We start from the raw sequence: 21,840 nt of genomic DNA, 5'->3' as shown, positions 1-21,840 counted from the left end.
CATTGATGTATCTGTCATTACTGGGGGTTACTGAGACAGCGTCTCACTCCACAGTCCAAGCTGGACTCAAACTTGCAGCAATCCTCCTGCCTCTCCCGTGCGCACCACCACACCTGTCCTTTTCTGTACACTCTTTTTTTTAAGTTTATTTATTATTATATGTGAATACACTGTAGCTGTCTTCAGACACACCAGAAGAGGGCGTCAGATCTCATTACAGATGGTTGTGAGCCACCATGTGGTTGCCAGGATTTGAACTCAGGACCTTTGGAAGAGCGGTCAGTATTCTTAACCCCTGAGCCATCTCTCCAGCCCTTCTGTACACTCTGAATTTAAATTGAGTGGCTCAAAAAATGTCGCACCTCACTAGTTAGTTACGTCAGCAACAGAAGCTCACCTTCCTTTTAATGTTCTCCAACAGGTCATCCTGGCCTTGCTTGAAATAAGGATGCTGAAATTCAACAGGGCCATCTCTTTCCTGTTTGATAATTCCAGATTCGATATGCACTACTTTTCGGAAGCCATCTGACAAAGATTAAAATTTACATGACTAACATCAGACAAGTCAAAAATTAATGAAGTTTGTTCAGAAATACACTGTTATTTTAATGAGAAGAGCTGGCTTATCAGCCGCTGTTAGCAGCTCTCCAAGCAAACCACTGGTCATACTCACACATATTTAGTTGTCTCACAAAGCTCGCCATGTTATTGTGTTTGAAGTACTTAGGAAGAATTTCCTTTGCAAATCTTTGCTCATCCAAGACCAGAAAACTTTGTCCATTCTAAAAATCAAACAAAGTCCAGAAATGTCAATTAGTTAAGTTCCGCTGACAAATATCCAAGTCAGCTCTGGTAAGTGTTCCAGGATACCTCTAGACCAACACTCTTTCTGATAATGGAAAAACAAAACAAACTAATAAAAAAAGCTCTACAATTACAAGTCAAACTACAAGAATGTTTTCCAATGTCAGCTTCAAAGCAAAAGCTTCACCATGTTCCGTGATGAGATATTAGAACAATTCCTATTAGGGAATCGAACGGCCTAATATGTTAGCAGTACTGTTAAGTTATTTTAAAGTCAAAGTAAATAGACAAAAATAAATTCCTAAATCACTGTTTTACCACTATTCATAACATATGATACTATATTTTAGTACAGGACACTGAAAAACTATAGAAGAATTCAGAAAGTTTTCTGGTTACAAGACTAAGTAATTCAGTAGAGTGTGGTGCAGGGACCTGAACGTAGAGCTAGGCAAGCACTGACCTACGGAAATACGCATCTAGCCTGCTCTTTAATTTCTAAAACAAGATTTCCTTAATTATAGGTAAGTATTTTGCCTGTATGTATGTCCTGAATTTCTAAAACAAGATTTCCTTAATTATAGGTAAGTATTTTGCCTGTATGTATGTCCTGCCATCCACGGAGGTGAATAGAATGCTTCAGATAACCTAGACCTGGAGCAACATACATGTACGCCAGCATGGGACTGTAAGGATCCAAAGTGGCTTAACCACTAAGTCATCTCTCCAGCCCTGAGTCTTTGTGACAGTCTCAGTAGTTGCTGCCTTAGAACTCACTCTGTGGCCCAGGCTGGCCTCAATTTGGTGATACTCAGCCTATAAGGAGCTGCACCCGCCACCACCAGGCCAGGCTGGTTTCGAGATTAGTATTAAAAATCACTAAGTGTTTTTTCATCCAAAAACATTAAAACAATTAGAGGCTTTCTAGAAAACTACTATAATCAAAACACCATGGAACTGGAGGAAGACAGGGCAACAGAAAAAACAAACAAAAACAAAACAGCCCAATAATAAAGTCAAAGAATTTTCAAGTTTCATGGCAACTCAGTGGAAAAATGACAAGTCTTTTTGGCAAATGGCATTGAAAAAAAAAAAAAAAAGAAAGAAACACAAATATAAAAGAATACAGCTGAACTCTTCCCTGACATCATCTACAAAATTTAACTCAAAATAGATCAAAAACCTAAACCCATTAGTATCAAAGACCTAAATCTTCTGACAAAAAAAAAAAATTCTTGACAGTGGATTTGGAAATGATCTCTTGAATATAACACTGAAATATGGGCAACATAAGCAAAATCAGAAATATGGGACCGTATCAAGTTTAAACAGTATTGTATGTAGGACATCAGCTAGAATGAAGAGTCAGCACAGGACGAGAAAGCTGACTGTAAATCATATATGTAACATATATGTGTGACACACATTCACAATGGATATAACCACCTACAATTCAAAAAACAAGAAAGCTCATTAATAAGCCAGGACTTTAAGAAGTATTTTCCAAAGATTCATAAATTGCCAATAAACACACAAAAGATGCCCTACATCCTCCAATCTCGTTAGGACACTGAAACTGAAACAGTAAGGTACTACTTCCCAGCAAGTCAGAATGGCTTTAATCAAAAACATATTAAAGAAGGACTCTGAACCATTATGAATTGCTAGTGGAATAGAATATAGGACAGCTCTTGAGGAATAATAGTACAAAGGTTGCTAAAAACAAACACACAAAAATTAAGTAATTACGAAATCAGTCAATAATTCCTATTTTGTATAAACACTATAAAACAGAAAAAGAACCTGAAGAGATATGGGTACCACATGATCCCTGTAATGTAAGTCACAAAGCCAAAAAGCAACAGCAACGCAAGTGTCCCTCATTTGATCAATGGATAATCAGAATGTGGTATATCCATACAATGAAATAATCAGATTCATTTGACATGTTTTACAAAGTGGATGAATGGTGAGGACATTATGCTATGTGAAATAAGCCAGTCCAAGAGCGATATATACTGTAGGATTCCACTTACACAAAGAATTTTTAACAGCCAATTTCCTAGGTAAGTAGAATGGGAGTGTGGGTATTCAGGGTGAGAGGTGACTACCGCTAACAGGCAGGCGGGCACTGTGGCTGTTTGAATGAACATGGCTCATAGACTTGTGTGATCGGGCTCCAGTTGGTGGAACTGTTTGGGAAGGATTAGAATGTGTGGCCTTGTTAGAGGGGTTTCTTACTAGAGATCAACTTTCAGGTTTCAAAAGTCTACACCATTTCCACGTAGCTCGCCCTGCCTCTGGCTTGTAGATTAGATGTAAACTCCTAGCTACTGCTCTGATGCCAAGATCCCCATGCCGAGGGTCATGGACTCACCTTCTTCACTGTAAGACCCAAAAGGGCTCCTTGTGTCACAGCAATAGAAGCTAAGGCACAATTTCAGTTTGAAAAGATAAACTGTAGTGTAACTGAAGTATACACTTAAAAATAGCTAAAATGATTAATTTGATATCATTGGTAAAATATGTTAATTTAAAACAAAACAAAACCAAAAAACCCACAGAGGTGGCAGCATAAATCATCCAGAAAAGGAGGATTATTTAATAAAGATGCTGGACAACTTTAAATAAAAAAGCGAGATGGACCCATCAAACTACCCACAAACGTTTATTTCACATAGACTTAAGACAGAGAAAAGAAAAAGCACATTTATCTCCATAAAACAGGAAAAAAAAAAAGACAATTTGAAACTACAATAGAGTAAAATGCCCCAATAATAAATTACCAAAACACACAGGACCTTTAAGTATTAAGATAAAAGGACCTGAGGAAAACAAATTCAGCACTATAAAGTCACTCATTCTCCTTTAACTTAACCAATGCATTCAACTGTCTTAACTTTTAACTGTCTTACTTTTCAGGAGTTTTAAAGATAATGAAATGCAATTACAACAAATAGTAGGTAATTCAATGCTTACTATAAGGAATTGCTATAAGTAATAACAATATTGTTTTTTAAAGTCTACAATACAAATTTCCCACAGAACAGGAAGCTATGTAACTAATAACAGAAGAGAACTTTAGAATTCACTAAATACTATACAGAAATAGAAATTAAGGCAAAGCCTTTTTGAGATAATATTTTCTATTTACTCCACTGGTAACCCCTAAGAATGGTAATATTCTCTTTAAAGAGGCGAAGTAACTGAACATTTCATGCACAACTATCAAGAAAAAAAGCTGATTTTATGTCTTTGGAAAGCAATGTACACAATCTGTGGTTAAATTATCAACATCTTATTTTCTTGTACTTCATAAATTGTTTATATACACCAGAAATTTGAAACATTTGATAGCAGCCTATGGACTAACTTCTATGATCTCACTCTCATGGTTACTCATTTTCCCTGTTCCTTCCAGTCTAAGTAATCTCTATTTAAATGCCAAATCATTTAGTTCCTTTTTGAAGGGGTGGCTCGGATGCTTTCCATCATGAATCTGCATATGAATGCTAAAGACCCTGTTCCCCAACTGGTTCTTGATAGATCAATAAAGAAGGCAGCAGCCAATGGCTGGTTGGAAGAGGAGGAACTTCCAGGTTCCCTCAAGCAGGCTAGTAGACACAGGAGGAGGGAGAGTCTCACAAGCTAAGTGAGATCTTGGGTGGAGTGGCCATTAGCCAGTTCCCCAAGGCGGGAGATTAGAAACAGAACTAAGCTGAGGGCAGATGTAGGGTGTTGAGCAAGAAGGTACCAAGCTAAGGGCAGATTTAGAGTGTTGAGCAAGGAGTAAAGGGAAGGGCACTCTAGCCTGAGGGAGGCTTAGAAGAACCCAGCCACTGGGCCATAAGGCAGGTTAAAAATCCTCAGATCTGAGATAGCCCCTCGGCAGGTGGGTGCGACTCACCAGGAATTCAGAGCAGGGTAGACAAAACTACACACTACACCTTTTGTGTTTGTCTTCCGAAGTACTTTCTTTCAACCAACTGACTTTATCCTCAAAGGCTCTGCAGGACCCCTAATGCCAAGTTGGATCTAACAACCTATTGACTACTTCCATTGGAATGTCTTGAAGTACAGAAGCCATGCTGTTCAGAAATATTTCTGTTTCTAGTACTGCATATCGCCACTCCCTATGATACTAGGTATATGCATATGACTAAAGGTGGCTAACCAAATGTAAGCAGAATAAGACAATTCTCAAATACTGGTTGGTATACCTTCTCCAAAATGTTTGTGATCAGAAGAGTTTCAATCATTTGTAAAACCTCTTCAGTTCAACAGCCATATTCCAAAAATACCTATTTAGTTTATTATATACCAGATTCCAGAGAAGGCATTCTTGTTCCACACTATAGTGATCTCTTTTAATTTCAAACATAAAATGTGACCATATATAATCTGCAACTAGCATGCCTCCTAATCTTCCACTATCTTCCACAGGCCAAATCTGAGTACCCCTTCCCTTCTGACTTTCTTTCTGGAAGTGGGGAAGTAAAAGATGGTATTGAGAACGGGATCTGGTCTAAAGCATGCCATCCAAGCTCCTTACTACTGAGCTATGCGCTTCCCCATGAGCCCCCGTTAATTCTATTCTGTCTCTTTTCCAGTGAATTCCCCACCAAGCTCTGAAGCTTTGCCTTATAATAGGCATCCAATCAAAGTCTCTCACTACTACTGCAACTAGTCTGAAAAGCTGTGATCCTCTCTAACTGGCTCCCTTACCTTCAGTCTCTTTCGAACACAGAAAGGTCCTTAAGGCCCTAATGTCTCTGCTTTTGCCCACCACAACCTCATCTTCCTAAAGACAGTACAACCTCAAATCTGTCTGCTTCCCCCAGTAGGGCATAGTGGCAAGACTTGTTTTCAATATCTCTGCCTCACCCATCCTTTCTAACCACCCTGGTCTCTACTTAAATGCTCTTTTAGATTGGTCTTTCCCTTACCTTTTTTAATCTCTCCAGAGTTTCCACTCAGGTTGTCAACTTCTTGCTGTAAACTCATTCAGACTATCTGATCTGCAAACAACAGAGACTCAAACATATCTTTTTAGGTCACAATCTAACCCTTGAGTCAGTAGGGGATACTAGTGATAAACTCACATGGGTTCTTCTTGGTTCCAGTATGTTTGGGAGAGTCTCCTGCAATACAAATAGGCTCATGGCTCATGTATGGTGGCTAAGAGGAGCTAAGACAGCATCTTTTCTGTAACCCCTCTCCCTTGGGAGGTTTCAAAGCCATGTTTCTAAGAAGGCACCTCCTCATTGTTTTCTGTGATGCTCTAAGTTGAAGAATGGCAAACTTTTCTCAAAATCAAATCAGTATTTCTGATCTGCTAATCCCCCAAACCAACAATCCAACTTCTATCCAAAAATCAGCTAGGACAGTATGTAAACATATTTGGGCATAAGGGTAAAGGTATGGCTTAAAGGCAAAACAGTTGCTTATCAGTCCTAGCATCTCAGCACCACAAAAATAATAGTACAAACAAATGGGCATAGGTATGTCCCAATTAAACTGTATTCATCAGGCAGCTGACCAGAGCATTGACTAGTTTTCTGGGTTTTTTTTTTTTTTTTTATTGTGACAGGGGAGCCTCAATTGAGAAAATGCCCTCGAATGACCTCTAGGCAAGTTGTATGAATTTTCTTGGTTGACCTTTGAAATGGAAGGGCCCAGTTTACTGAGGGAGGACAATGCCTCTCCTGGGCAGACAGACAGCCCTGACTGCTGTAAGAGACCATGAAGAGGAAGCCACAGAGAGCAGGCCAGTTAGCAGTGTTTCTGTAAGGCTTCAGCCTCAGTTCCTACCTCCAGGTGCCTACCTGTGTTCCTGTGCAAGTCCCACAATGAATGGCCAGCACCAGGGATACAGAAGCCAAACAAATCCTCTCCCTAAGCTGCCTTTGTTCATCACAGCAATGGAAACCGACTAAGGAAACAGCCTCTCTGTTTTGCAGATTTTCAGTTCTGTTCCAATAGCATCGCATAAGTGACTTTTTTTTGTCACTCGGTAACACATAAACATACTTTCCCTAAAGGTTTGCATCTTAGTCATGTGAGAAGGGATCTTATCTCTCTCAACAGTGGCTGTCTTGTAGTCTTCTGAGTTGGCTATTTCCATATGCTTAATGTAGTGGGTAATTCTATTAAACTTCTACTGCTGAAAATATATGACTTCTATGATGTGGCTGCATCTTCATTGTGAATACTCTGTTTACCCTGCTTTATTTTCTTTTTGTGTACGTATTACCACCCAAGATTTCATTACTTTCTTTCAGAGAGCTCCACTTAGAAAACGTTAATAAAAATAAAAGCTCTTTTTGTCAATTAGAATTTCTAACTTTCATAAGCCCTTTTCTGTATCAAGTTTCTCAACTTGTTTTCACCCTAAACACGTGCTCTCTTTGGGACAGTGTTACATTAAAACATCCTCAGGGGGTCTAAAAGTATTATCTCTGTCCTAGATTCTGTTTAGAAAAGAAACAGAAAATGTTAAAAACACCATAAAAGAAACTTTTTGGGGAAGACTGAAATAAATACATTAAAAAAAAATAGTCTGGGTACAATACCTACTATTCTGACTTGATAACTTATTCGGTATAATTTTCATAGCTCAGACTATCATATTTTTGCATTTAAGGATAATTGAGAATATTCTGTGTTCAATTTTGTCACATAATAAATTTCTAGGAAAAGTGAACTTATACAGAGCTGTAGGACCATTAAGTCAAGCTTTCCAGAATACAGGTGAAAAGGTTTCTTTCAAAAGAAATCTTTATCCTCAAACTAAAGGAGTATATGATTGTCTATCACTGTAGAGGATAGGGGATGCATAAAAGTTTGCTTAGTCCTCAAGAGCTTCTGCTTTTAAAAGGCCTTAAAGTAATAGCCACTGAGCCAATTGTAAATCCTAAAATCACCTCTACAACTCAATACAAATGTAAAGGAAGCTAGGCACACAAACAAACTTTTAGAAGAGCACAGCAAGGCTGTATGTAGGGAAGGCTTAGCAGTTAAGAGAGAGTTTACTGCTCAGAGAGTTCCCCAGTTTGGTTCCTACCACTCATGTGGGTAGGCTCAAAACAGTCCAAAGTCCAAGACTTGGAAGTCTGGCTCCCTCTTCTGCCTTCATTCAAATATGCAATATGCACACACAGACAAGGCCATGGTTAAAAATGAAATCTTTTAAAAAAGATAACAACAACAAAAAAGACTTATTTTGGCTTTCCATCAACATTAGCTTAAAGTTGTACCTTTCAGTACTGGCATTCCAAATAGTATCCCATCTGGGGTGTCCAACCTTTGACAATACATTACTCTGTCATTTACAAAAGTTTTGGGCCACATTCATATCTATCTCAGAACACCTGTTTCTCCATTCCAATCAAACCCATTACATTGTAAATGTAATAGTTTCAGTGACACAAACATTAAAGCACCAACTGTATCTCTAGAACCAATACCCCACTGAGTTTAATTACACGTTGACTGTCCTATTGGTGTATTAGAAATGGGCAATTAAAAATATAAACTGAGACTTAATACGGTAATTAAAAGCCATTAAGTAGCTTGTTTCATTTACAATTAAGAATTCACACGTATGCACTAGTTTAAATTCTCCACAGTCCTTACCGATCAAAAAAGGCAAGAAAGTTATTAAAATGTTTTGGCTAATTGAAGTTATCAGGTCACTTATACAATACTGTTTAATTAGAACCAATTGCCAATACATTTGTGTAGAACTTATAGACAATACAAATAAATGGCCTTTTGCAAATTCACGTTCAATGACCTCAGCTTGGTTGGGGGAAAGAAATTATTTCAGTCCAGTTTCTAATGTTAAAAGACAGCTGAGGAGCGGTCTGCACTGATCCGGTCTCGTCAACCTTTAATCCTTCTGCCTGATGAAAAGCATGAGCCGTCTGTTTATTTTAAGTTCATGCTGGTTAGCTGCCTTTCTTTATTTTCACTTCTTTGTACCAATGTATCAAATTAATCAATTGCTTAGTCTACACAACCAGCAGGGGTTGGGGGTGGGGCACCTATGTGACAATACACACGAAAATTAAATCCTAGAAAGAAATTTTTAAAACTTGGCACTAATACTCAGCAAAAATTCAGTGACATAGTTGTCCAAATATCAGGTATATTCTATTGCTGTTACCTCCTAAAAGCAGGCAAGGGTGAAAACTAGTTTTAACAACAGAAAAGGGCACAAATGAAACGGAGGAGATAACATTTATTTGACATATAGCTAGGTATTTCCCACTTACTCATCTCAAAAACTGTGAACATGAAAATACCCTGAATAAGTCATCAACTCCAGTAAGAGGAGCCGATCCCCTTCATGAAGAGATTTGAACAATCCAAGCATTGCGAGTCTAGCAAAGGAAAGGCACAAGTGATGTAAAGAATCACTCTGCAAAGAATCTTTGTGTGGAACTGGGGGGAGGGGGTCTTGGGTCACCTAGGCAACGCATCAATCTAACACATAACTTAGACCAGGCAAGATACCGGGCTTGATTAAGGTCATCTTTATTTATAAGGAGGATCTGGATCAAACTGATCAAGGCAACCACAAACCACTATGCCGGCAACTATTCTGTGAAATTTAACGACTCGGTTTTTAACTCCAAGCCGCTAAGTTACTAAGCATAGTCTACAGGCACTTTTACTTGAATTATTTTAAAGAAACGACCCAGTCTCAAAACAATAACTGGGAAATTTCTATGTTAAAACTACATAAATAAAATACATAAATAAAATTTAAAAGCTCAAGGCAAGAGCAGTCGGAGTCTGCACATTTTCCCATTATCATCATAAAAGATCCCAGACGCCAGGGCAAGCAATCCCCGCGGAGGTGATTTCTTTAGATAAGACCTGTGCTCGCTCACTAGCCCGCTCGCCCGCTCTCCCGGGGCTCCGCGACCTCCGCGCCCCGCGGCGAGCAGACGACTGAGGATGAGTGTGCAGAACGCGCCGCCGGGGCCGGTTCCGAGCTCCCCGGGCCGGCGGGACCGTTACCAGGGCGCCCCTCCCCCACGGCGCGCGGCCGGAGGAGAACGGAGCCTGCGGGGCCCGGCTCGCCGCGCACACAAAGCCGGGGGTCCGCGCGAGGTGGGGAGGCCGCGCGCCGCCGCAGGCCGCGGGAGAAGCCGAGCCCAGCCCAGCCCAGCCCAACCCAGCCCAGCCGAGCCGAGCCGAAACGAGCCGAGCCGAGCCGAGCCGGTTCGACAAGGGGGACCCGAGGCCACCGCGTCCCCGACCCTACCTGACTCCAGGTGATGAACTCGTTGGTGTGGGTTTCCTCCACAAGCGTCCACAGCTTGCTGAGGAAAGCCGGCACGTTGGAACTCTGCTTCATTGTTAGCCCGGTGCAGGGATTCCAAATTCTACTACCGAACGCGGAGGTCGCAGCGGCGGCGGCGGCGGCGGCGGCGGCAGCAGCGGCGGTGGCAGCAGCTGCTGCTCCGGGGAACGCACACCACGCAGGCGCGGCGGATCTCGGGCTCCGCCCCCTCGGCGCCGCGGGGCGCGCGGTGAAGGCGGAGAGACCCCGCGGCCGCACGTGATGGACAAGGCTTCGCGCTCCACCCCTGCGCTCTACTCCCGCGCCCGGTCTCAGCGAGTCCAATCCAAGGCTTCGGATGCACTACAGAGCAAAGCGATTGGCTGCTGCCGCGAGGAGGGGTGGGCCCAAGAGTGGTTCAGCCTTCTCTGTTACCTTTTAGGCAGGGTACTCTCTTAGGGAATGATATTGGGTCCAGGGAAACCTTGTTTAGTGGATTCGCATGGAAAGGGTTTGGGTGCACCGGCTGTGGCTGGCAGAGTGCAGAGAAGCCCAAGGGCAGTTGACTCATAAGTTTGACCGGCGAAGAGTAATTTGCTCCAATCTAAAGGAAGGAATACATCACATGGGGCAGTGAGCTGCTTGTGAGCAGATGTGCTAGGCCCCTGGTTGAAACTATCTTAAAGACAATGAGCTTTTCTATACATTTTTCATGGGGAGAAAAATAGCTCATTTAAGGACAGTTTTATCAAAACCTGAAGCATGAATAATAGTTCCCTATTTGTGAAGTACTTGCTATTGTGTGTGTGTGTGTGTGTGTGTGTGTGTGTGTGTGTGTGTACTATTAGGAGCCAGCATCTGTTAAGAGCATCTTATATGCTTTTCTCAACTCAGCAAGCATCAGGTGCCTGTCATAAGCCCAGTTCAAAAGCAACGAGTCTAGTTTTAGAGTATCTGAGTCAAAATGATTGTTCTGCATGTACCTCACAGGGGTTTCCTCAGGCAAAATGTGATTCGGAACAGCTTCTTGAGCGAAATTTCCCATTTCTTCATTGACAATAAGACTTTCTACCCGTGAAGAGTAGCTATAATAACGTGGATCTCTGAAAAAAAGATTTTTTAAAAAACTTTTTTTGTTGTTGTTTTGTTTTGTTTGTTACTTAATAGCTGATCATAGTGTCTGGAATCTGTAAGTCAAGCACTCTGGAGGCTGAGGTAGAACTGTGGAGCAGTGGAGGTCAACCTGGGTTAAATAGTGAGCTCCAGGTATCCTGGGCTAATGGCAAGAAATATAGATAGATAGATAGATAGATAGATAGATAGATAGATAGATAGACAGACAGACAACTTTTTCAGTAAGCATATACTGAACACAGTCATACAGCACTGTTTGGATATATGATGGGGATATATGATGGGGTAACTGTGATTTTAAAAAAAAAGACTAATATTTGATGAGGTCTTATGTGACAAGGGCTTTGCATGTCTTATCCTATTTAATCCTCACAGCAACCCAAAGAGGAAGCTTCAAAGGGTCTGATTCAGGTTGGTACAAATTCTATTCAACCAGTTACACAAAGCTAATCAGAACCAACTCTGTAGCCAGATTCCCAGAGTGGGTTAGCTAGAAGTTTCCAAGCACATTCCAATGCGATGATGGGTTGCTTTACCTCAGTTTGGGAATATTTTCAGTCCCAGAGCCTCACAGAGAAAATGGCAGTGAAAATCCTGCTGTAGTTACAGCAGATAAAGCCCTAGGAAAGCGTTTCCTCTTCTGGTCCGTCACTGCATGCTTACAAATCTAAACAGCCACTTCCAGACTGGAAACTACCCAATGGTGTCCCATGTTTCTAGAATAAGTCCTGCCCTGTTATAATGGCACAGATCTTTTGTGATCCCATGACCATCGTCCTGTCCACTCATTGTCAATCTCTGTTCATGTCTTTGTCACACTTGGTAGCTGTACTGCAGGTAAGAAGAATTCATATTCTTTCACGTCTCTATTAATTCTGGCATGCTGTTAGCTCTGTCATGTGCTTAGCCTGCAGGGACAAGCAGAATTCCACACAGAATTTATGACGACTCTTCTTGTTTGTCAGGTTGACTACATCTGGAATTTAATAAAAACCCAAGTGGCTGGGTACACCAATGAGGGGGGTTTCTTGATTGAATAATCTTAGGTGGAAAGATGCACCCTAAATCCAGATCTTTTGCAGCAGGAAGATCCACCTTAAATCTGGGCCAAAACTTTTGCTGGCAGCCTGAATAGAATATGGAAGAAGGAAGCACTTGCTGTTTTCCCTGCTTGCTCTTGCTTTTGCTGGCAACTTCATACCTTGGAGTCCAAAATAAACTGAAGAACAGCTAAGACATTCAGCTTCAAGGACTGAACAACTAATGAATTCTTGGACTCCACAGACATAGACAGCCATCGTTGGACTTGCCTGTAAGCAACTCTAATTAATCCCATATGTATGCTTGTGTGTATAATATATTCATAAATACATACATAAATCATATATAATATATAATGTATATATGGTGATGTATATAAAGCATATAAATGAGTATATGTATTCATTTTATCAATTCTATTTCTCCAGAGAACCCCGGCTGATACAGAATACATATTTTTGTAAAACCTCCCTTAATGATGTATTATCCCATTTAACGTAATGTCACCTTTTTGTGCTAGATTATAAGAACTTATTGAATTTATACTAGATTTTGAAAATGTTTAATAGAAACATAGTTTCTGTAATGCCTTGTTTATGTATACCACCTCTCTATTTTTTGTTAAATAAATCAATGAATGCATAAGCAGACAAATGCTAACCATCTGCTTTGTCTTCCACGACCTCCAACTCTGGATTAGTTGTTCCTCCCGTGGGCTCCCATAGCTTGTAGAGCTCTGGCTTCATATAGTTTGTCATACTGCAGTTGCTCATTTGCTCTGCAGCACCCTCATTGGTCTGGTAGACTACTTACCTTGTGTACCCCATGTGTTTAGCACTAAACACAGTGCTAATAACTTAGGAACTGCTTGATAATATTTATCACATGAATCATCTCAGCCTTAAAAAGTCATTTGGATAAGATATAGTTTACCTAATCACCAGAAAAGCCCTTTTAACTTATTGTCAGGCAGTACAAACCTTTTTTGTTGACTAAAGAGGAAATGGGGAGTGGAGGGGTGGTTATGATTAGTTCAAATTGGAGTTATATGGCTAAGGAGCTATTAGCAGCAAGAAAACATCAGATTCTCGAAAAGGCTAGATAATAATGGAATGTCATTAAAACCTAGGTTTGAGGTCATCTGTGACGTCAAAACAATACCAGTAGCAAAATGCTTAAGCACCCTTGGGAGGCATTTCTGCAAGTGGAGAACTCAAAAGAAGACTAGAAAAGTTCACTAAAAAAAATTTCAAGAAGACTGATGCCTCGCTTTGATTTCTATCACTGTGATAGAACACCACAACATTGGTAGAAAATAGTTTATTTCAGCTTAAAGTTGTAGTCCATCCTGAAGTGTAGTCAGGGCAAGGGCTCAGTGCAGAAACCTGCAGGCTGGGACCAAAGCACAGGCCATGGAGGGATGCTGCTCACTGGCTTGCTCTTCACAGCTTGTTCAACCTGCTTTCTTAGAGAACCCAGGACCACCTGTTCAGAGGTAGCACTTTACTGAGTGAGCTGGGGTCTCCCACATTCATTATTCATCAAGAAAATACCCTACAGACATGCCTACAGGTAGTCCTATGGAGGAATGTCTTCAGCTGATAAATCCTCTTCCCTGTTAAGTCTAACTTGTGTCAAGTTATGAAAAAAATAAAATAAAGTAAAACCAACCAGAGAGATTGGCCCCTTGTCAATTTGGCACACCAACACAACTCGCCCCAGTACAGGGGAATGCCAGGGCCACGAAATGGAGTGGGTGGGTAGGGGAGCAGGGTGGGGGGGAGGTATAGGGAACTTTTCGGGATAGCATTTGAAATGTAAATAAAGAAAATATCTAATTTTAAAAAAGTAATCTCTTCTTTTTTGTTTATCTTTAAGATCCCATAGTAATATCAATATAATAATATAAACATCCCAACTTTTAAAAGGTTATTTATTAATTGTGGGTGCATGAAAATCAAAAAGAAGTTAAACATCTTATTTTAAGAGGGAAACAAATCAAAGTCCAGTCACAATCAAATTAAAGCAAAACCAAGCTTCAACGGTGTAAATCAAATCCTATAGCTCAATGTCTTGCACCTGCGGATTCCTTACGACGTTCTGGGCTCCAAAGAGCTTGGGCAGCTCCACCTGTCAGGGTCTGCCATTCACAGAGCATACAGCTTCTCTTGGAACATAGGCCAACAGCATTTGACACTTGCTGCTTTTTTTTTTTTGCAGTGTCCGGTATGTTTGGGTCTGTACTGCACCTTAGGTGAACCTTCACGAATAGCCACTTCTGGGCCCTCTCCAGGGAGTGCCAAGCCTCAGCTCCTCTCTCTAACCCTTTAAATCCCGGGGTTGCCACTGTAAGTGAGGCTGCACCTTCACCAACGCCCTCCCCACCCGGCTCTCACAGTGTCAAGCCTCAGCTATTCTCCAGAATCCCTTCATGCCTTTAAAAGCAATGTCACCTAGGAGACTTTTACACACTACCAAATCCACCTGACAGCATGAGTTGCAGCCTTGGCCCTGTCTGGACCACAGCAGCTCTGTGCTGACCAGGAGAAAATACTTCAGCTTCAATGATGCTGACGTCTTCTTAATCACACAGCTGACTTAACCCATGCTAACCTGGGTCATTTGTTCCAGTAAAGTTTCACTTCACTGGTATTGGTCTCTTTTTAATCCCAGCCGATTCTTTAGCTCCAAATGGCAACACCAAATTCTTAATACAAAACATCACATGAACGGCTCCTCTAGAAACTTTGAGGGATTCTCAAACTTCCCTCTGAAGTGCCCCAAGTCAGACCTCCATTGTCTCCAAGACAATGCCCTGTTCTCACAGTTATCTTCCAAGTCTCCACAACAGCTCATTAATCCCTAAACACTCATTCACTCATTGTTTTTGCCAGCCTTAGAGTTCAAACTCCTTCCATAACCCTCCCCTAAATAACACAGACAGATCTGTCAAGTCATTCCCTGCTCTTGGTTCCAACTTTTGTCTTAGTTTGCTTTTTACTGCTATGATTAAACATCACGACCAAAAGCAACTTCAGGAGGAAAGGGTTTTATTTCAACTTCTGGTTGTAGTCCATCCTAAAAAGAAGTGAGGAGTTTCAAAGCAAAGAACCTGGAAACAGGAACTGAAGCCAGGGCCATGGAGAAGTCCTGCTTACTTGTTTGTTCCTATGGTGTGTTCAGCCAGTCTTCTTATACAACCCAGCCCTGGAGTGGCACTGCACATAGTAAGCTAGACTCTTCCACATAATCACCTTCACTCTAAAACATCTAGTGTGGATAGATGATATAAACACTTTAATATGGGCTGCCAGAGTCACCTGGGAGGAGAGAACTTCACCTGAGAAATGCCTCCATCACATTGGCCTGTAGGCATGTCTGTCAGGCATTTTCTTGATTACTGTTTGGTTTAGGATGGCCCAGCCCAGTGTGGACAAGGACAGCCTGGGTTCTGTAGGGAAGTTGACTGAGAAGGTTAAAGGAAGCAAGCTGCACTCCTCTGTGACTACTGCTTCAGTTCCTGCCTTGGCTTCCTTTAATGACCATCTATAACCTGTAATCCAGATAAACCTTTTCCAACCCTGAGTTGCTTTAGGTGATAGTGTTCATCGCAGGCACAGAAACCTAACTGGAACATAGGCTTTGGCCTTTTTGGAAACAGAGGGGTGGGGCTCTTTGACAGATACTTCTGCGGGCTGCAGATAAAGATGAAATCTCTGTGTCCTACTTAAGTACTGATAGAGGTTTGCTGATTAGAAAGAGAACAGGTCCAGACAAGTGAAAGGTCTGGAAGCCTCAGGAAAAGGTAGTTAGATGGTAAGTGACTTGAAATCTAAGCCTTCTGTTATTTTCACCAGAATAGAATCAGACGAAGACTACATTTTTCATTCCTCATCTTTCCAATTGAAGGTGCAGGTGAAGATAAAGAAATTTGTAGTTCATCTTCCTAAGCAATAGGATTTAAGTGATCTTTTATTCCAAATAATCTTATCACACACATCTCTGAAAACAGAGCTATTTGAACCACCTCAAATATTAAATTATTTGTGTATGGATCGAGCTCAGAAGTATACTCTTAATTTGAATACCCAGAAAATTATGTAAATATTGGCTTCTGGAAGACACAATTATTCTTGTGTATATGTCATGATCTGAGAGGTGTCAACAGGATTGACGGGAACCTGCCTAACACTTTGCTGTTTAGCCATAATGCCAACCATCAAATCAGAGTTTGATATTGTCTTAATCATGACCTTGTAGGACATGAGAAATAATTGCTGATTAATAGCAGAAATCTTAAGGTTTATACCTCTGTGATGGCTGTTAGAGTTACTCCAATTTGCTGTAAAATACCAATTAAATAATATTGTGGAGTGTAATAGCTCGTTGTAATTTGTACTCTAGTGTAAGTTAAGACTTGAAATGTTGTAACGATAAATGCATACTTTTCTGTAAGTTAACTAGCATTAGCAAGATGGATCAAATGCCTACCATATGAAAGCTTATCTTAGTTTTTCTTCTTTTTTAAAGAACATCAAAAGTTGTGTTACTTCTGATGATGAATGTAGAAATGAATTTTTACTTTTTGGTAGTCCAAATAAAGTTCAAAGTATTTATATCAACTTAAAACAGTGTTTTCTTTTAAATTGCTGGCCCAGTAAGGAGTTTAATATCTTGAGTGACAACCTATGACCTTGTGAAGATAGCCATACCTTTGGGGTGTTGTGGCAAATATTTGAAGACTGGCAGGCTTTCCCTGTTACTGCCCCAGCCTGGTCCCTGAGCCTCTGCCTCTAGACCCGCCCCATCAGTAACCGACTGCAGCATTCCGCAGTGATTTGGTTCACTACCTCAGTACTTCCAGTACCCTCTCAGCTATCATCCCCATGTGGTTGACGGTCAAACCTTCCAGTAAGCCAGTAAAACAAAACACTAGAAGCTTATAATTAACAAGTCAGATTTATATATCAATAAATGCTCAATTCACAAGATGCCCACACAATAATTTCAGAGCCAACTGATAATGACACAAGCTGTCCACCTAGATCAGACAAGTTATCCTAATTATTTTATCCCTATATGATATTCATAACTACCTGTGGCTATTTAAAACCATGCAGGATCAGGATCTTCTTCCTGTCTGTCTGCAGCCATCTTGGCTTCTTCCCCGCCCCCTCTCTCCTGTACTCTCTGTGTACTCTCTGCCTCTCCAACTCTTAGTGCTGCCTCCCTTTTCCCTCAACAATCACAGGCCTCCTGCTGCTCTAATATTTAAATAGATTGGACAGGGAAAATCCTGCCACATTGGGTTCTTTTAAGTTCTGCTGAAAGAATTGAGTGGCCTGAGGCCAAAGTAAAACATAGAGGGCTACACAACATTCTTAGAGCACTTAAAGCCCATGAATCAAATTAACCAGTTGTTCAATTAAATACCTTGTTGAATGAATATTCATAAAAACAATGAAAAGATGTATAGAGTTTTTCTAAGCTAAGTTCACAAAGTGAGCACATGGTTCAATGATAGGACACCTGCTTGATTTCCAACTCCAGGTATTATTGCCTGATATTTTAAAGTGGTTTTAAAAAATGATTATATATATATATATATATGTATATATGTGTGTGTGTGTGTGTGTGTGTGTGTATGATACAAGCTGTCCGCCTAGATCAGACAAGTTATCCTAATTATTCTATCCCTATATGATATTCATAGTATGTTTTTTTTTTCTTTTTGAGACAGGATCTTTCTATGTAGCTCTGGTTGGTCTGGAACTCACTACGTAGAATAAGCTGGCCTGGAACTTGTGAATTTTACCTCAGCTTCCCTAGGAGCTGGAATTATGGTCATTTTCCACCATGCCTGTCTGTGATTTATGTAATTACCAACTACATAATTTAAATTATATAACTATAGCTTATAGTTATGTAACTATTGTTCTATGGTCATAGGATTACAATTATTGCTGTAAATCTTTATTTCAGTACAGTCACTGGCTGGTTTGTCCTTATTAAAGTTAACAGAAAACTGGTGTTTTGTTGGCTATCTTGATCAAATTATTAAAAACTCAGTATTTTCAAAGCACAAAAAAGTAAATACATCTTCCTAAAATATAAAAGTAAAATACTGAACATTGAAAATTACAAAGCTATGTTCATGTGAATAAAAATCCGGAATTACAAAATTTCAAACTAAATGTAAATAACATTAATAACTTCAAACTTTAAAATAAAATTATCTACATAAAACTGATACTTTAAACTTAATGTTTTGAGAATATAATCGAATTTTATTAAATATTTAAAGAAGTGAATTCTTTCCTTATACTGAAACCACTCTGACACCTGCAGGTTGCTTAGCCTGTAACCTTTGTATTCGAGGCATTTGAGACTCAAGAATTTTCCTGGAGTCCTCCATTACTGGAATGGTACAGAGTAGTCAGGTTATTAGTACTGAGTGTTGGATCTCAAGTAGTAAAGGGTATCCATTTGTTTCTTCATACATTTTAAAGCTTTATTAAGTGATTTGTTAATTGTTCATATGTGGCTTTGATATTTTCTAAATCCTGGCAGAGACCCAGCTTTCCAGAATACGAAGGGGTAATCACCGCATTGCTATTGCTCTCATAAAACACCATGAACCAAGACTATGTACAGAATAAAGAGTATACTTGAGTTTACCGTTCTAGAGAAATAGGACTTCACAATGACAGAGCAGATGGTAGCTAGAGTTGTAAGCTGAGGGCTTATTGCATCTTTCTCTGCATAGAGAGAGAACACACTGCGAATAGTGCAACACTTTGAAACCTCAGAGCTTGTCCCTGGTGACATGCTTTCTCTAGCAAGACCACACCCTCTAAACTTACCCAAACAATGCCACCAGCTGGAGACTAAGTATTCAAATACTGGAGGCCATGTAGGTCACACTACCATAGGAGGTAATGGCGCTGTTTTGCCTGCTGTCTTTTGTCTTGGAAGAACACCTGTAGTCACTCTAAAGTCTTCTAGGCCACACACTTCAGCAGGCTCATCAACATAGTAAATGACATTTTGTAACCTCTGGCTGACTCATCTTTGTATGCGTGGAAGAATTCCAACTGAGATTTATGTGCCTGGTAACATTCCACATTATCGCAATATTGTGGGAAAACAACTGGACCTTTTCCCTAACAGTAATTCTTTGGGAGGGACCAAAAATATCCAGTCATTGTTAATATGAAATCAGTTGAGTTTCATTCTTCTGAGTGGAAACGTGACAAAGTTTTCCAAACTTGTGGAAGAGAAGCGTCTTCTTTCAACTATGAGTTCAGTGAGGAAGCTGGATTTCAGCACTGGCTTGTAAAGTTCATTATTACATGTGACTTTGCAGTGTCTCTTCATGGTGAGAAATATATTCCAAGATCTTACCAGCCAGCAGCTTTATTGTGTGATGAGTTTCCATTGTTTCCATATAGATTGTGTATCACATATTTTCTTGATGTACTAGAACAGCTACTATCAAGCATTTATACAAGGAAACACATTTGACAACCTGGTGTCAGCTTTCTAGCTCTTCTCCGTAAATGGCAATTCTGCATCAGAGCATATATATGTTTATATAAGTAACATATGTTATGTATGTTTATAAAATATGTGTGTGTTTATGTATGCTTATACATACATATAAAGGATGGGTAGGGCTATAGGCTTGTCTTGATTGCTGGGCTCAGTTGATCCTCTTTCCTCAGAGCAACTGGGCCTACAAGTTTGCACAAGTATAACTTTCTAACCTTTTCTAAAGGTTTATTTTTAACTTAGTTTTAGATAGTGAACTAGTCTGTGTTCTTCTGTGGTGGTGTTTTTGTTTTGTTTGAGATGGGTCTCCAAGCCCCAGGGTGACCTTGATGAACCCCCTATGTAGTTGAAGATGCCCGGGAATTCCTGATTTTCCTGCATCTGATTCTAGGTTTTAGTCACTGGTGAACTACCACATCCAGTTTATATTAACTGTTTTAAGTGCAAGGTTTAATAAGGTTAAATACATTCAAATTGTGCAGCAAAGCTGCAGAGCTCCTTTTATCTTGAAAATCCAAAGCTGTGAAAATCAATACTCATGAAACAACCACTTTTCTCTTCCTACCAATTTCTGGCAAAGAACATTTTACTTTCTGTCTTTATAAATTTGGGTATTATAACTACCTCTTATACATAGAACTGTATGTTGGGGGCACATTGTGTCAAGGTGTGTCTCTGTGTATTCAATTGTCAACTCTGAGCAGAAAGCAGCTAAATGCTGGCAGAATTCTGTTATTGTCATTTCTATGGCCCATTACCAGGCTTTCTATTTTGTAAATATTCATTCTTCTTTGCCTGCCTAAGGAAATCTAGAATGCATCAGAGATTGTCTTGCTACTGATTGGTTGTAATAAAAATCTGATGACCAATAGCTGATAAGGAAGTGGAGGGCAGAACTTCTGAGGGGCATGGGCAAGGATGAGGAGGAAAGGAGGGGATGGAGAGGGGAAGGAAAAGAGGAGGGAGAGAGAGAGAGAGAGAGAGAGAGAGAGAGAGAGGAGAGAGAGAGAGAGAGAAGTGGAAGATTCAATCAGTGGGCATGGAGGTGACAGACTAGAGCTGAGCAGAGAGGTAGACCTGGCCATATGGTGGAACATAGTGCAAGGATTAGTCAGGCATGAGACTGCCCAGCAAAAGGCCTAAGCTTTAAAATATTAATAAGCCTTTGTGTCATTATTTATATAGTTGGCAGTCCTAGATAGTTCCACTACAATCATACACTACTTTTCTTTCTTTCTTTCTTTCTTTCTTTCTTTCTTTCTTTCTTTCTTTCTTTCTTTCTTTCTTTCTTTCTTTCTTTCTTCCTTCCTTCCTTCCTTCCTTCCTTCCTTCCTTCCTTCCTTCCTTTCTTTCTTTCTTTCTTTCTTTCTTTCTTTCTTTCTTTCTTTCTTTTTCCTAGTTGCTTATTTCCTTTAGCACAATGTTCTTAGGATTCATTCACCTTGTAGCATCGGTCAGAATTTCCATCATATTTAAAGCAGGATAATATCACTTTGGGAGCGTATATTCAGCTTGTCTCTGATGGGCATTAGTTGCTCCCCTCCCCATTTTTGATTATTGGCTATGAACACTGGCGAATATACACAGCTTGCTAGATTTTGTTGTCCTCTCTTGACTGCACATGGTAGAAATTCTTTCAAGCTGACACATCTATACTTATATTACTTATAATTAACATACTTGTATTGCTACTTTTAATGATTTCTTGGCATTCTGTGGTGTGACTAGCACACCGTAGTCAGATGTTTTGCTACCAATGGGCGTCTTTGTCTCAAGGCTTAGATTTACTCTGTTCTTTAATGACAAGGACTACAAGAACATTTTCTTGAACATAAGTCTTTAAATACTTATGTTTCTCTGCATTAGTGGATTTAGGTCTTTGTGTATAATTTGAATGGTAAATCTAATATTGTAGAGCAGGCAAAAAAACAGAATCCTGCTGATTAAAAAATCTCCCATTTGAGCCAACAGAATGCTATTATTATATATGCTTCCAAGGATATGATGTGCCTAGCAAC

General features: G+C 40.1%; 1 protein-coding gene and 1 long non-coding RNA gene across 4 annotated transcripts in view; one reads left to right on the top strand and one right to left on the bottom strand.

The window, feature by feature from the left end:
- Positions 1 to 12,914, bottom strand: part of Hsf2 (heat shock factor 2) — a 29,378-nt gene extending 16,464 nt beyond the window's left edge. Inside the window, exons 1-3 of one of the 3 annotated variants that reach the window (XM_006512564.3) lie at positions 10,079 to 12,914; positions 674 to 782; positions 398 to 525 (exon numbers count right to left, since the gene is read on the bottom strand). In XM_006512564.3, coding sequence (XP_006512627.1) covers positions 398 to 525; positions 674 to 782; positions 10,079 to 10,171 — 330 coding nt within the window. In that variant the 5' untranslated portion in view covers positions 10,172 to 12,914. Of the gene's footprint in view, positions 1 to 397; positions 526 to 673; positions 783 to 5,750; positions 9,953 to 10,078 lie in introns of those variants that run through there. The other 2 variants (NM_008297.3, XM_006512565.4) reach the window with 2 other exon arrangements.
- 4930467K11Rik (RIKEN cDNA 4930467K11 gene) lies at positions 10,327 to 18,297 on the top strand. The gene is made up of 4 exons (NR_045353.1): positions 10,327 to 10,497; positions 11,606 to 11,641; positions 12,313 to 12,542; positions 18,012 to 18,297. It is a non-coding gene; the product is annotated as an RIKEN cDNA 4930467K11 gene (long non-coding RNA).
- The last annotated feature ends 3,543 nt before the right edge of the window (positions 18,298 to 21,840 follow it).

The sequence above is a fragment of the Mus musculus genome, chromosome 10 (genome assembly GCF_000001635.26).
Source record: "Mus musculus strain C57BL/6J chromosome 10, GRCm38.p6 C57BL/6J".
NCBI classification, from domain to species: Eukaryota; Metazoa; Chordata; class Mammalia; order Rodentia; family Muridae; genus Mus; species Mus musculus.
The sequence above is the reverse complement of the archived record's forward strand: the minus strand, read 5'-3'. Positions and strand labels throughout refer to the sequence as shown.